The 13,943-nt window shown below is 35.0% G+C and overlaps 1 protein-coding gene across 4 annotated transcripts in view; it reads left to right on the top strand.

The window, feature by feature from the left end:
• Positions 1–13,943, top strand: part of CSMD3 (CUB and Sushi multiple domains 3) — a 586,421-nt gene that overhangs the window by 221,642 nt on the left and 350,836 nt on the right. For 2 of the 4 annotated variants that reach the window (XM_054288554.1, XM_054287746.1), the window contains exon 7: positions 12,614–12,919. The exons of the other annotated variants lie outside the window; for them this stretch is intronic. In XM_054288554.1, the coding sequence (XP_054144529.1) occupies positions 12,614–12,919 (306 nt within the window). The remainder of the gene's footprint in view (positions 1–12,613; positions 12,920–13,943) is intronic. 4 annotated transcript variants of the gene reach the window in all.

Here is a 13,943-nt window from a genome sequence, read left to right as displayed (position 1 = left end):
AAAGCAAAGATATCAAACATAAGGTAAGTTTTTGATTGAAAATTCATCTATGTAGGACCCTGCAGCTTGGAAAAGGAATATATCTATGGAAGGAGGGGAGATAAACAGACTATAAAGCTATGAATCACAGGGATATTGGAAATATTTATTAGATCTCTTTTGGATGTCAGAATTGACGCACATGCTTCATAGTGACTTACACAAATAATTAAGTTACCAATGGAATAGGGCACCAGGTCTTTTGAGCCCTAATCCCGGGTAGATAGAAGCTAGGTAACACTTATCATTCCATTTTTCACAAAGCTGGCAGAATTGCTTGGATAATGCTGGTTTAGTTTGTAGTACTGCCTTGGTACACTATGATATATGAAAATGTTTGTGAAGAGAATTCTTGACTTGAAAGGCATATATTCAAATTAAATCAGGCTGACTCAAATTCAAAAGGGAAGAAGTCTATTGACTTTATGAAAATAAAACAAACTGCTGCTTCTTCTATTTTTCTTCACCTGAGTACTTTTCCTTTTCTTCTCAGTTAATATTAAACCTGGAATTAAAAGTCATACCTTTTAATTCGTAACAAATATGTCTAGTGCATTAATGTAACAGGCAGATAGCATACACAGCTGTTTAATTTGAGATATAAGAAGAAAGTATTCTTCATTTGTATACAGCATCGTGTTGGGTAGTTTGGCTTTTCAAGAAAGATATATAAGGTTTACATGTTTAAATAACATTTTTCCCTAGAAAGTTCTTAAACCCAAAATTTAAACAAATTGGTGATAAAAATATTAGAGTTTTGAATGAAATTTCAATCATAGTAATCAGACCTTCTGTTTGTTGAGAACATTTGAGCACACTCTTTTGACACTCAGAGCAAACCAGCCAGTAATGCTTAAACCAAGGATCATTCAAATTCCCAATGACCCTAGTGGGAAATTATGAATATTAACCAATCTCAAAGAAATTGACAGAATCATAGAATGAATATAATAGAATAATGGAATCACAGGATGGTTTGAGTTTGAAGGGATCTTTTTGTTCCAAACCCCTGACACGGGCAGGGACACCTTTCACTTGACGAGGTTGCTCAGTCCCATCCAGTTTGGCCTTGTAATGTTAGAAGGTACCACAGTGAAGTTACCTGGCCTAACTCCCTGCACAAACAGGATCCTTCTAGAGCACATTGCAGAGGATTGTGTTCAGAGGGTTCTTAAATATAATATATTTATCCTTATACTGCTGGTGCAGGCTATCACAGTCATTTTTGAGTGTGTAGTTAATATTTAAGTATCCCATCGTCCTTATACAGAAGCAAAATGTCTCTTTTTGTACTCAGATTTGTACTCACTTTTTCTAGAATGAATGTGATAAGGTGGGTTTTTTTTTTTGGTTTGGTTTTGGTTTTGTTTGGGTTTTTTTTGTTTCTTTGTTGTCGGGGTTAGTTACTTATTATTTCCTGGGGAACAAAGTTACTGCTGAAAACTCTCATTGACTTCTATCCAGCAACTTTTTCTTACATGTGAAGAAGTTGCTTTGGAACTGTATGGAACCTCTCAGAAACTCTTGCCTCTGTAGAGATGGCCATACCATTTAATTTAGGTAAAGTAAATTCCAAGCAATGACTGTCAAAATGCCAACAGTTCTAAAAGTGGCCAAATTCTAAGATGTCTTTCAACTTCAACCATTCTGATGAAGTCTGAAATGTTCAGATATGGTGAGCCGTCAGCCATCTCAATATTTGACATTTTTATGTTCTATCGGTTAAGAAGTGTAAGAAGTATCCAAAAACTGCTGCAACTTCTGAAAAATCACAGAATCACAGCATTGTTAGGGTTGGAAGGGACCTCTGGAGATTATCCAGTCCAACCCTTCTGCCAAAGCTGGGCCACTTACAGCAGGTTACACAGGTGCACGTCCAAGTGGCTTTTGAGTGTCTCCAGAGAGGGAGACTCCACCACCTCCTTGGGCAGCCTGTCCCAGTGCTCTTCCACCCTCAATGTAAAATTCTTCCTCGTGTTGATGTGAAACTTCTTGTGGTTAAGTTTATGGCCGTTGGCCCTTGTGACATTGCTGGGCACCACTGAACAGAATCTGGCAACATCTTCTTGACACCTGCCTTTGAGATATTTACATGCATTGATGAGATTCCCTCTCATCTTCCTGCTTCTGCAGTCTCTCCTTATAAGCGGAATGCTCCAGGCCCCTCATCATCTATTTTGCCCTCCACTGCACCCTCTCCAGTTGGTCCTTGTCTTTCTTGTACTGAGGAGCCCAGATGTGGACACAGCACTCCACATGTAGCTGCACTAGGAATGCAGGGAGGATCACCTCTCTCGATCTGCTGGTCACACTCTTCCTGTTGAAAGGCAGCACAGCCTGCAGGTGTATCAGTCACCTCCCCCAGTTTCATATCATCAGCAAACTTGCTGAGGGTACATTCAATCCCTTCATCCAGGCCATTGAAAAACAAGTAGAAGAAGACTGGACCCAGTATTGATCCCTGGGATTCATCACTGAGTACCGGCTTCCAAGTAGATTCTGCTCTGCTGATCACGACTCTTTGAGCTCTGGCATTCAGCCTGTTCTTGATCCATCTGACTGCCCATTCATCTGACACACATTTCCTGAATTTACCCTCTAGGATGTTATGTACAATAGTGTCAAATTACCATGTTTTTAGATTTGCCAATATATTTTTTCCTGTAGAAGTTATCTTTGTGAGCATTTCTCTGTGTAACATAAAAGTGAGGATAGATACTCACAGTATCCAAGCTTTTATGGATATTAGGAACAATTTTGGCTATTGAACAAGAACACTATCATTTTTATCATTTTGTTGTGGTGCAAAATTGCCAGAAATGCTCACTAAGGCAATGCATATGTAATTCTTCTTAAAATTATTTTGAAATTTTACTGTGCAAGCATTTACCTTAGGACATCTTGAAATTGTTGTCTAATGGATCGCTGGGGTCCTCTCAGAGGGAAGATTTTCCTCAGGCAAAGCTCTTGTTTTGCACTGGATGCCACTTCTTGAATTAAAAGTTCCCTTACTGCCCACTTGATGCTGACAGCACAGTGTTTTGCAGGAATAGCTTTATCTCTGTAAACTCTAAGTGGATTTTGAAACAGTTTTTATACTGTTGCCAGGGGATTGTTTTCATCTCACTTAGGACCTGACCTTTCTTTAAAAGTATTATTTTTTAGTCTATCCTGACCTTTTAGATAAAACCAAAACATAAAACACAGTACAGTTTCATTTATAAATCATTCAACTTTTCTTTGCTTTATAATTAACATTTATTCTGCTTAGAGATTAACTTTATTTATTCAGAGTGAGAAATAAGGGAAAAATAACACTTCTTGTAGCATGTAATGTATTGCTTTTTTCTTAGGCATTGTATTTTTCACAGTGAATAAGAGGCCCACAGGCCCACAGCTCCCTGAAGGCTGGCAAGCTCAGGGATCAGGGTTGAGGCTGGCAGTGCAGAGCTTTTCATGCTGGCCTTCAGCCAGGGAGCAGAGCAGGCTTTGTGCACATCTGGAGGCAGAACAAACCCTGGGCATTGGACATCTCCATGGAAATGAGGACAGGCCAAAGGCAGGCAGGGACATTAGCTCCATGGCTAGGTAGAGCAGGAATAGGGGAAAAGGGGGACAAGCACTTCTGTGGCATCACTGGGCCAGAGACTCATGGCTTCAGCCTGAAGTTCATTTTGGGGGTGGGGAGAGGCCCTGGGGAGGCTGGCCAGTCCTGTTTGGGCTGATCAGAGCCCTCAGAGTCCCGACAATCATTGGAGAGTACTTCAGTGGGGTAAGGCACATAGAAAAATATTCAGTATACAGAACTTCAGATCAGAAGTTAGTTGGGTTGTAATATACTTGTATAGCATTATGTTAGCCAGAGCATCTTGTTGTAGCCAAAGGGAATATAATTTATTGTTATTCTAATTAATGTTATTATTATCTGATAGTATGAATTATCAAATATTGAAAAGCATCAAGGATAATAATACACTTATAAAACTTAAGAACTGCCTTTCTACTTCCCCCTCTATTTCTTTTGTCTTATTTTTGCCCTTTTCTCTGTGCTCCTGGCTGGAGATTAAGACCAATTGAGAACATCCAAGGACCTGTTAGGAGAAGTTTTACACTTCTGGACATGAAGAAGTGAACTTCCTCTTCAGTCTTGGAGTTGAATGATTCATTTTCTGTATATTTTCTTAACATAGTCTTCTTGTTTCTCATTGTTCTTTACTAAAATCTGAAAGTTGCACATTAACCTCCCTCAGCCTAAGTATGTTGCTTGCCATGCAAGACCTATGTAATTTATCAGATCATTACTGTATGCAGTAGTATTAAAGCACAACACTTCTGAAATGCCACCAGCTCAAGAAATATTCACTTGATACCTATGAATTATCAAAAATAGTGAAAACAAGATCAGGCCAAGGCAAGCTTACATGATGTCAACATAAATTCTGTGGCCTTGTATTACTAATGGCAAAATTGTACATACTAGGCTGTAGTCTCTATTAATTTTATGTGACATACGTAAGGTAAACAATGAAAAAAATATGCTGAAGTATTAAGATTTGTATTCAAGATGCCTTTTCTGCAACCTTGTCTTTACCATTTGCCAAGTAAATGAACAAACTTTCTAAGAACTTTATATAATTTCTAACAAGTATTAATCAGTTTAGAAACATACAATAATTAGAAATATATTAAATATATTAACTATTAAAATAATCTTCTCTGTAATGAAAGTTACTATATTGGATAATTTATTATTTTAAATTAGTTTAGCAATCTCTAGCAATAAGTTTAATTCAAATAAATTCTTGATGCCTCATATGGGATTTAGAATAGAAAATCTTGGCATTAGCCTGCTTAGGGCAAATATTAGACACTCAAGAGCAATGGTACAAAGATTTTTGCTATTGAGCATAACTGAAAGAGATTATTACTGGGTTTAAGATTCATTATTTTCCCATGTATCTGAACTCCATTGAAAATATTAAAACTATGACTGTGTGTCAATCATATCAATATATAATTCGAGCTTTAGCAAGTATTGTTCTATCTGAAACTGTATATTTGATTTATAAATACCACTCTAGTTGCTTATGACAATGAACACCCATATCTTGGCAAGAAAAGACAGGCGTCTGCTAAGGAAGGCAGAAGCCACCCTTGAAATGGAGAATGTAAACCCCCTCCCTCTGAATTACTATAATTTTATAATTTTATAATAGGAATAACAGTTCTTCATTAGGGAAAAAATAAAAAAAAAATAACAATGCAGTAATACAAAATTGACAGAGTCAAATGTGACCTGACACCCTGTCGGTCAGGGTGTTGGTAGCAGTCCCATTAAATGGTGGCTGCTGCAGTTGGAGCAGTGATCCTGTGGAAGGGTGTAGCTTTCCTCTGAAGGTCCAGTGGTGGTGTAGATGGGCCTGGTCTTCCTCTGGGAATCCAGTGGAAAAGAAAGCTGCTTCTCTGGCAATCCAGAGGAGGAAAAGGCTGCCTGTGGTGCTCCCAGTGTCAGATTTTATCCGGGTAGGAATCCTTGGCTCCTCCCCCTAGGCAGAACATCTCACAATGGGATGACAATTTTATCAGTCAAGCAGTGAGACTCAGTGGCCCATTCACAGAAGATATTTGCCAGAGGGAAGACTGTTTGTGGAAGAGATAAAGAAAACTGCCCAATTAACAGAAGATAACTGCCTGCATCTAACAGATGGCAATAGAATATGCAGCCCCATTTGCAATCTAAGACAACGTATTGGACAACTAACATTAATATTAAAAGGAATGTGAGAATTAAATTTATTGAAAAGAAATGAAAGCACAATATCATGGCATATCTATGGTGACACAAGAAACAGAATTAGAAGTCAGAACCTTTAAATTTTAAATTTATCTTTTTGTTAAGTGGTTGCTATATACATTTTAATGTACATAGTCTGTAAAGTAGTTATTCTTTCAGATTTGCTTATTTGATGTTATACTATCTTTGAAAAAGGGAAATAACATTCTTGTACTATGATTCATAGAGTCAAATTAGAAAGAAAATAAATATGTAACACAATATTCATAAGGCTTTTTACTAGACAAATACAATAAAGCTACCCTTTTTAAGGCCAATAGATGTGAGTGCTTTCTGTTCCCAGTATTATATTGCTCATTTCATAGATTCCTATAATATTATGGACAGTCTTGAAGATTTTTTAAGTTGTATTGTTTGGGGGTTTTATTGTATGATTATGTTTGATTTTACAGATCTATGTTATATTGATATAGGTGTCTTTTGAAAAGAAAACTAAGTATGAAAATATGACAATTATTTTGTATTTTAAATAACTGCTTTCTCATTTATTAACATGCATTTGTTTCAAGTTTTGGTTTTGTTTTTTTCTTTTTCTTAAAAGTAACAGGCTTTTTAAAAAGTACTTTCTTACTTTAAGTAAACCAACTGAAATAACATTATCCATATGTGGGTCTATGTTAGTCATTTTCAATTTTTTTTCTATTCAAGAAACACATATTGCTGTAATAAATTCTATTATTTGGACAAATATATATGTCAAAAAAATAGTAGCTCGGTCTATGTCCTGATTTTTGTAGAAAGGAAATGAATAATGTTAGAGATATCTGGAATTTTGCCTGAATTTCCAGATTTCCAAATGTAATCATTTTGACAAAATTAAGATGCAAAAAATTTACCATATTTTCAATATCTGCTTAAAAATGTAAAGGGCTCTTAAATTCACTGAGGCATATGGAAGATCATCAAGACATGCATTTGTGTATACTGAAGTATGACATACCTCCTGCATCTCTGAAAATTTACAGGTGATGCTTAATTGTCACTTTCAGAATGTTTGATATATGTCTTACTATGGCAATTGATTAAATTTACATAAACAGTCCAGAACAATAGAAAAAAGATATAACAAAAAGGAGGTTGAGAAAAGGAAGCAGAAAAAAAAGCAAGCTTAAAAAACAATCATAAGAGAACGCAATAATGGAAAAAGGTAAATACTGGTACCAAAAGGAAATAAAAATGAAATTTTGATTCTAGTCCCACAAATGTGGACAATATCAAAACAAAAGGAACCAAAAGGATTTTTTTAAACTTCTGGTTAGAAAGCTTTTGGAGTTTTTGCTATTTGTATAAGTCACTGTCTGTTTGAACTAAAGTCTAGAAATTTGTTTTGAACCCTATCTTTTTCAGTCATGTATTTCTTTGCAACCATGATTTTATTGTATTTCTGTAAAACCACACTTTCATTTATTTTCTGAACAGCTGTGAGGTGAAAACAGATTTTGTCAGAAGAATATTTTATGGCTGCCATTAATACTAACTTTATGTTCTAAAATCCATGTTTATGTATATGTTTCCTTTATTTTCTATTACAATTTAATACTAAGAACAGGTAAAGATACTAGAAATTTATGAAGAATAAAATAAGTGATTGTTAAAAATAATATGTCTGGAATGACATATGTTAAAAGAATCGAAGAAGCTGCTATATCTACATAAACCTGAAAATTCCTTTAACAGATCCAGAATATATTATTCTAATTAGGTTTCTAACTCTACTGGAAATTTTTTGTAAGCATCAGATATTTAATGACAGAGAACATCAAAGAGAACTGTGAATTAAGATAGGAAAAAAAAAAACATCTTCTTAATGGGATGCTAGGGTCACTCCAAAATTAGTTAAGTATAGGAAGGTTTTAAGTGAGGAAGCTAAATAAGCCTTGAATAAAAGTCCTTGAACATTGGAAAGAATGAAAGTGGAATATAGTTATTACTCTTTTAAAAAATTCTGTTTATAATTGTAACACTCTTTCTTCCTTTAATGAGGTATGAATTTATTTTTTGGTTTAAGACTGTTTACACTTTTTTCTCAAGTACCCATTGCAAAATAGACTGGCCTCTTGCTAATAAGATATACAGGAAAAGTCCCAGGCTGACCTCATGTCAGTGACCTCATTAACATCTTCCTGTAGTCTGAGTCCCATGTGGGGTCATCTACATTAAGGATTTTTAGCTTTATTTGGGAAGTCTGTGGCTGGATCATATGTGTCACAAGAACTAATAAAGTCCTGTAACATTATACATCCTGAATAAATAAGATAGTGAATATTCTGATTTGCTTTCACATTTTGAACTCAACATGGTTTTAGGAATTAATCATAAAATTGAATTCTTATGAATTAGGATAGCTGTTGGATGGTATCCTTAGGTCTCTTTTGGTCTTATGAAAAATTTGCATGTTTTTATCTGTTCTTCAACCATTGAAGTTAAAAAAAATTAAATTTAGAAAGTAGTCATAAATGGGCCAGACTTTCTACCTGGAGTCCAGTAACAAGTGCAACACTACAAGTGTCTGTTCTGATACAAGTTCTCTTCAATATGTTTATCAATGAGCTTCAATCAATGACAGAGAGCAGTCTCATTGGCTTTGCAGATGACACCACAATGTCAGTCATTACAGTCAAGGACCCACAACCAATATAGCTGAGGACAGGGTTGCCACAGGGACACAGACAAGCTGGAGGAATGAGCTAAGAGGAATCCTGTGAAACTCAACAGCGGTCAGTGTAAAGTCCTGCAGCTGGGTAGGAAGAGCCCCTGGCAGCAGGAGTGTCTGATAGCAAAGCACTCTGCTGAATAGACCTGTGCGTTGTGGCAGACAGCAAACTGAGCATGACAGCAGCGTGCCCTGGGAAGAAAGAATGCCAAAAGCATCCTGAGTTAATAAGAATGTGGTCAGTAAATTCAAAGGGAAAGATTTTTGGTTTTGTCTTAACTCTTCTGTGACCATAGCTGGAAGAATGCCTCAAGATTTGGGCTTCATGACGGGGAAGACGAGTTTTTCACTGAAGCAAGTTCAGTGGAGGGTCACCAAGATGGCTGGGGGCTCGAGTGCTTACCCTGTGAGGGAAGAATGAGAAACCTGAGCTTTTTCAACCTGGAGAAGAGGAAACTTTCCAAAGTCAGAGTTCTTTAAAAGGAAAAATAAAAATATAATTTTCAACAAGTGTTTTCACTCTGTTAGATACCATTTTTTGCCTTATTTTTGTTTCTGCTGAATGCTTCTCAAAGTGGGCAAATGTATTTATTACCTCCCTGGATTATTCCCTCAGGCATTACTCATAAAAAGTTAGTGCACTAGATTAATTGGTAATTGAACTTCCACTATAAGTTTATTTGGGGTAAATTTCCTTTGGTATCATGTTTACAACAGGAACCCTGTGTATACTTGTAGCATATTGCATATGCAAAGTGTGTGCATCTAGCACAGATTCATAATCTATTTTTGGAGCTTTGTTTCAGGCAAATGTCAAAGGCTCTTGCCTCTTCTCTTTACTAAAAATGATCCTGGAATCAAGAACAACTTCCACTCTCTATATAAATAGAAAGGCTTATGGGTCTCCCATATGTTTGCATTATCCTAAGTTTTAACGGTTGCAACACTTTTGAGTGGTGTCTTGTTAAGACTAGTTTTCTGAACTGAATTTCTCTGTAGATCATCAACTTGATCTTTTTTCACTTCTGCAGAGTTACAAGTTTTTAAGTGTAAACACTGCTTTGAATCTTTTCTTGTGTAAGCAGACTTATTTGACACATTAAAGGTCCTCTGTTTTATTGGCTTTCATCTGTTCTCCTTCCACAGAGACTTGCTTAGAGAAATGCTGGTCCAGTCTAGTAGGTCTCAGAGTGTTTTGGTGTGGGTTGGTCAGGTTCTCTTTCTTTGCGAACCCGTATCCTAAACAGCCATTATACTTTCTTGACCCCATGTCCTTGCTGCTTCCTCATATGATTCATCCTGGCAGTTCCTCAAACTTCACATTTTCTCAGTGGCTGATTGTGAGCTCAAAGTGATGCTCTGCCTCTGAGTTGACTTCAGTTGACTGTATGGTTGAAGCTTTTCCCAAAAAGCAGAGCTCAGTCTTCTTTTCTTCCTTTTTGTGCCAGTTATCATTAAAAGTTTTTCTTCCCTTTTTTCTTTTTAATTTATTTTAACTAGAATATTAAAGTAAAATAATAAAGGAGTATTTCTTTATCCCATAGAAAAATGTAATTTTTAAAATAATCTCCTTGACAAACTGAAATGTCAGATGTGATTGCAGAAGATTGAAGTGGAGAGTATATTAAAATGTCCTTGCAACAAATGTGATTCAGTTGGTCTAAGACTGTTTTTATAAAATAAATGCACCAAAATTCATACTTTTGCAGATTACTGTTTGTGGAAAACATTGATCTACCCTGTGCAGTAGCTGATACTTACAAGATTGTTTATACATAACATTAATTTTCTCTCAAAATCTTCCATGTAAATCAAGCCATATTGTTTAACTTTACTGATCATCTGCATGAGTTCTTCAGTGTAAATGGAAGGGGAAGCCTAAAAACTTTCTGTTTAAAAATTTTCTCTGTATCAAAGCAGTACTTTCTAGTGTGTAAGCTTCATAGCTTTAAGTAAGTTTAATTTTCCTTGCGGTTTTCTTTAGAGATAAACTTTCTTTTAAGTTGTTCTCATTTAAAGTGCTGTGCCTATTTAAATAAATAGGATAAATCATGCCATTTGATGGAGGTTTTGAATATAGTTTTGCTTTGACCTTGATATTGGAAGCAGGTGAATGCCTCTTCTTGTACATTTGCATGCATGATAAAGATATATTCACATAGATTTTGTTTTAATAGCAGTGGTTATATAACATACATTGTTTTCTTTGTTTTAAACAACATTTTTCTGTTCCACAATATCTCTTGGCCATGCATTTGTATTTTCTGTGTTTTAAACTTGGTACCAATCTGTCAAAATTTATTGTACACTGCATCGTAAGTAGTCCAGACTTTTGATATTGTGCATATTGTGACAATTTTCTTCTTTTATTATGAAATAAAGAATAAAACATGTCTAGATTTATTTTAGTTACTTATGCCACTGCAATTATAGGATAGTAAATGGTTTTTGGTTTGGTCTCTGACAACCCGGAGTCTTACATGGTGCTTCTAAGGTTTTTTAGTTTTGCAGGGGAAACCACCACTATGATTTAGAAGTGCTATACTACAGAACAGTTGTTAAGACATTAAATATCAGATAGCAAAAATAATATGCACCCACATCAGCTTCATTTGTTGTCTTGATAAAGCTAACATATCCTCTTATCTTAATATTTTAATAGTATGATAAAATAAACCATTTATCCTAAAATTTCTGCAGTAAACAAAAGAGACTTTATTAGTAAGACTGTTTCTGATATGAGTATCTCTTCCATTATTTTCGACAGAAAACTTGAGAATTCTGTCAAGAGATCTGATATACCTTGTGCCTTAAATATACTATATAATGCTTAATTTCTCTGGGAATCGTATTTCCATTTTCTAGTGGACAGATTTTTCTAATAGTATGAAAACTCTTGTTGCTTTCCATCTTGACATCACCCACTACATTTAAAAGACAAGACTCAAAGTATGAGAGGAGAGCACAGAACAAAAAAGAGAAATGTGGAATATTATTGTTTGAATGACTGTTCAAGCGCCCCTAATTATTATGATGGATTAAAAAAAGCCATGTTTTAAAGATATTAGTAAAACATAGTACAGTGCATGCTACATCAGCTTTGATTATGCAATTTTTTATGGTGAATTTTGTTATTCATTGCCCAGTCATTTATTTGTTCCAGTCAAGATGGAATTTCTACTGTGTTAAGATGTTCTAAATGCTCACAGGTGAGAGACTTGGCTTCCAAACATTTGCAACCAAATGGGGGGGATGGGGGAGGAAGAAAATGTTAATAAAATATTGAAAAAATTGCTCTGTATTTTAAATACTAGAGACCTTAAAAGTGCTAACAATGTTTTCACAGGTAGGACATTTTTCTTAGCTTATCAAACATTTTGTGCGTGAAGATTTTTAGTAAAATAATTTGGTTTATTACAGAAATCAGAGAGCAAAAAGAAAATTTCATATGAGACCTTTTTACAATCTTAAGTACAAATAATAATGCTGAAAAGTTTTTTTTAAATGGGTACCTCTTATTATTCCTCTACACTTGGCTTCGTGTCAAGTCTAAATTGGCTTTTAGAGCCCTGTCAAGCTTTGATGAAGAGAACCAGCATATCTGGCAGCCTTATTAGTAGCTGCATTAGTAGCTTATGGCAGCTTTTTCTGATGCTTAGGTTACTACATAATGCTGCATTTCACTGCTCAATGGGATGGTTACCACTTTTCAAAGTGTGGGGCCCCTGTCAATAGTTTAGCAGTATATTTTGATCTAGGCATGCTGGTTCAGGATTGAACATGCAGGGGTGGAAATTATGTGTTGTCATTATGACTGGTAAAAAAAGTTTAAGTTTTGAGGACATTTAAAACTTGACATGTATTATCACTATTATTACAAAATGTTCACTAGCATTGAACAATGCTCTGATTGCTTCAAATTTTTAAATAAAGCCTATTGACTTTCCTCTTTTCATGTCAGTTGTGTTTACTATGTTAAACAGAGGGAAATTTAATCTTTTAGATTTATCAAGAAAACACAATTCAAAAGAAAAAGTTAGCATCCAGTACTACTGTGTGTCCCACAGGTTCTACTTTCATCAAAGCTGCCTCCACTGGTGAGTTAGAGGAGCATATTGCAGCCACTACTGGTGCCATTACTGTTGCTAGCACATCTGCTGATGTTGCTGTATCCAGTGCAGTGACCACCTGTAGACAATCTGCTGAAGAACAACGAGCACAAGCTATGAAAATAAGAAAATCAGTTCTGGAGTCGGCCACTTACATGGAAACACTCTCTCTTCATCAAGCAAATTTACAAAGCACAAGACGACGACCAAGAAATGCTGAACAGATAGAAAGAACTAAAGAACTTGCAGTTGTTACTCATAGAGGTATTGGATATTATTTTACTTGTGCCCATGTAGTTATGAAAGAATATTTTGTATTAATTAAAAATGAAAGTTCAGGTATCCATTTAGGAGATGTAATTGAACCAAATGGGAAAGGGATTCAATCTGTCTAACTTTGAGTTCTAGCAGGGCAGTCAGATAGAAAAATGAAATTAGTAATAATATTGTCTTGGTTATTTAAATTTATTTGATTTATAAAAAGACAAAATGTACGTGTAAGGAATTTTTTTTTGACGTGACTTCATAGCTTGCATCATTATATTTCACAGTGAAGCCTAGTGTAAGAGATATCTTATGAAAGTTTAGAGAATTCAGGTTAGACTATTAATCTATTCTGCATATGTGATTACATATAATTAACCATAGCATTAAGAATGTACTTTATAAATAGCTGCTGTTCTAAACTAATAGGTGATGCAGTTGTATTCATCTCCCATCTGTTTAAATCTTCAGCAAAATTTTGTTTCTTAAACATCTGTACATATTCATTCTATCAAACATGAAATCAATGATCAAAGCAACATTTAGAACACCAGGATATTCAGCAAATATCAAAGTGTTAAAACTAAAGATCTCATATATTCTTATATTGAGATTATCTAATCTGCATGCTAAAGTATTCATAATGAACAACATTTGGAGGATAAAAGTAGCATTGTTTGCTGTCTTAAAAGTAAATGTCTATATCTGAAACATGAAGCTCATAAAAAGAAACGGTGGAATGTCTTAATTTAACCAGCAGATATTCAGAAAAAAAATTGCATGTGGTATGTTTTTAAACATGCACAACTTCAGAAAAAGATCAGCTTAATTTTGCAGGCTAATGTTGTTGAATACAATTTATTTTACATTTTGAATTTTTGCTATGTGCTTCATGTTAATCAATTGTCTATGAAAAATTTATAAATTTATAGAAACAAATATATTGATAAGAAGCACCTTTTGTAGCCCAAGCAATTTGTAGAAGTCTTATTGTATGATTGATGTTTTGTAAGGACAGTTTAAT

This window comes from Melozone crissalis, unplaced genomic scaffold, assembly GCF_028551555.1.
Source record: "Melozone crissalis strain CALT ecotype California unplaced genomic scaffold, PUWL_Pcris_2 ptg000002l_1, whole genome shotgun sequence".
Lineage (NCBI taxonomy): Eukaryota > Metazoa > Chordata > Aves > Passeriformes > Passerellidae > Melozone > Melozone crissalis.
Note: the sequence above shows the minus strand (reverse complement) of the source record. Positions and strands in the feature narration are given on the sequence as shown.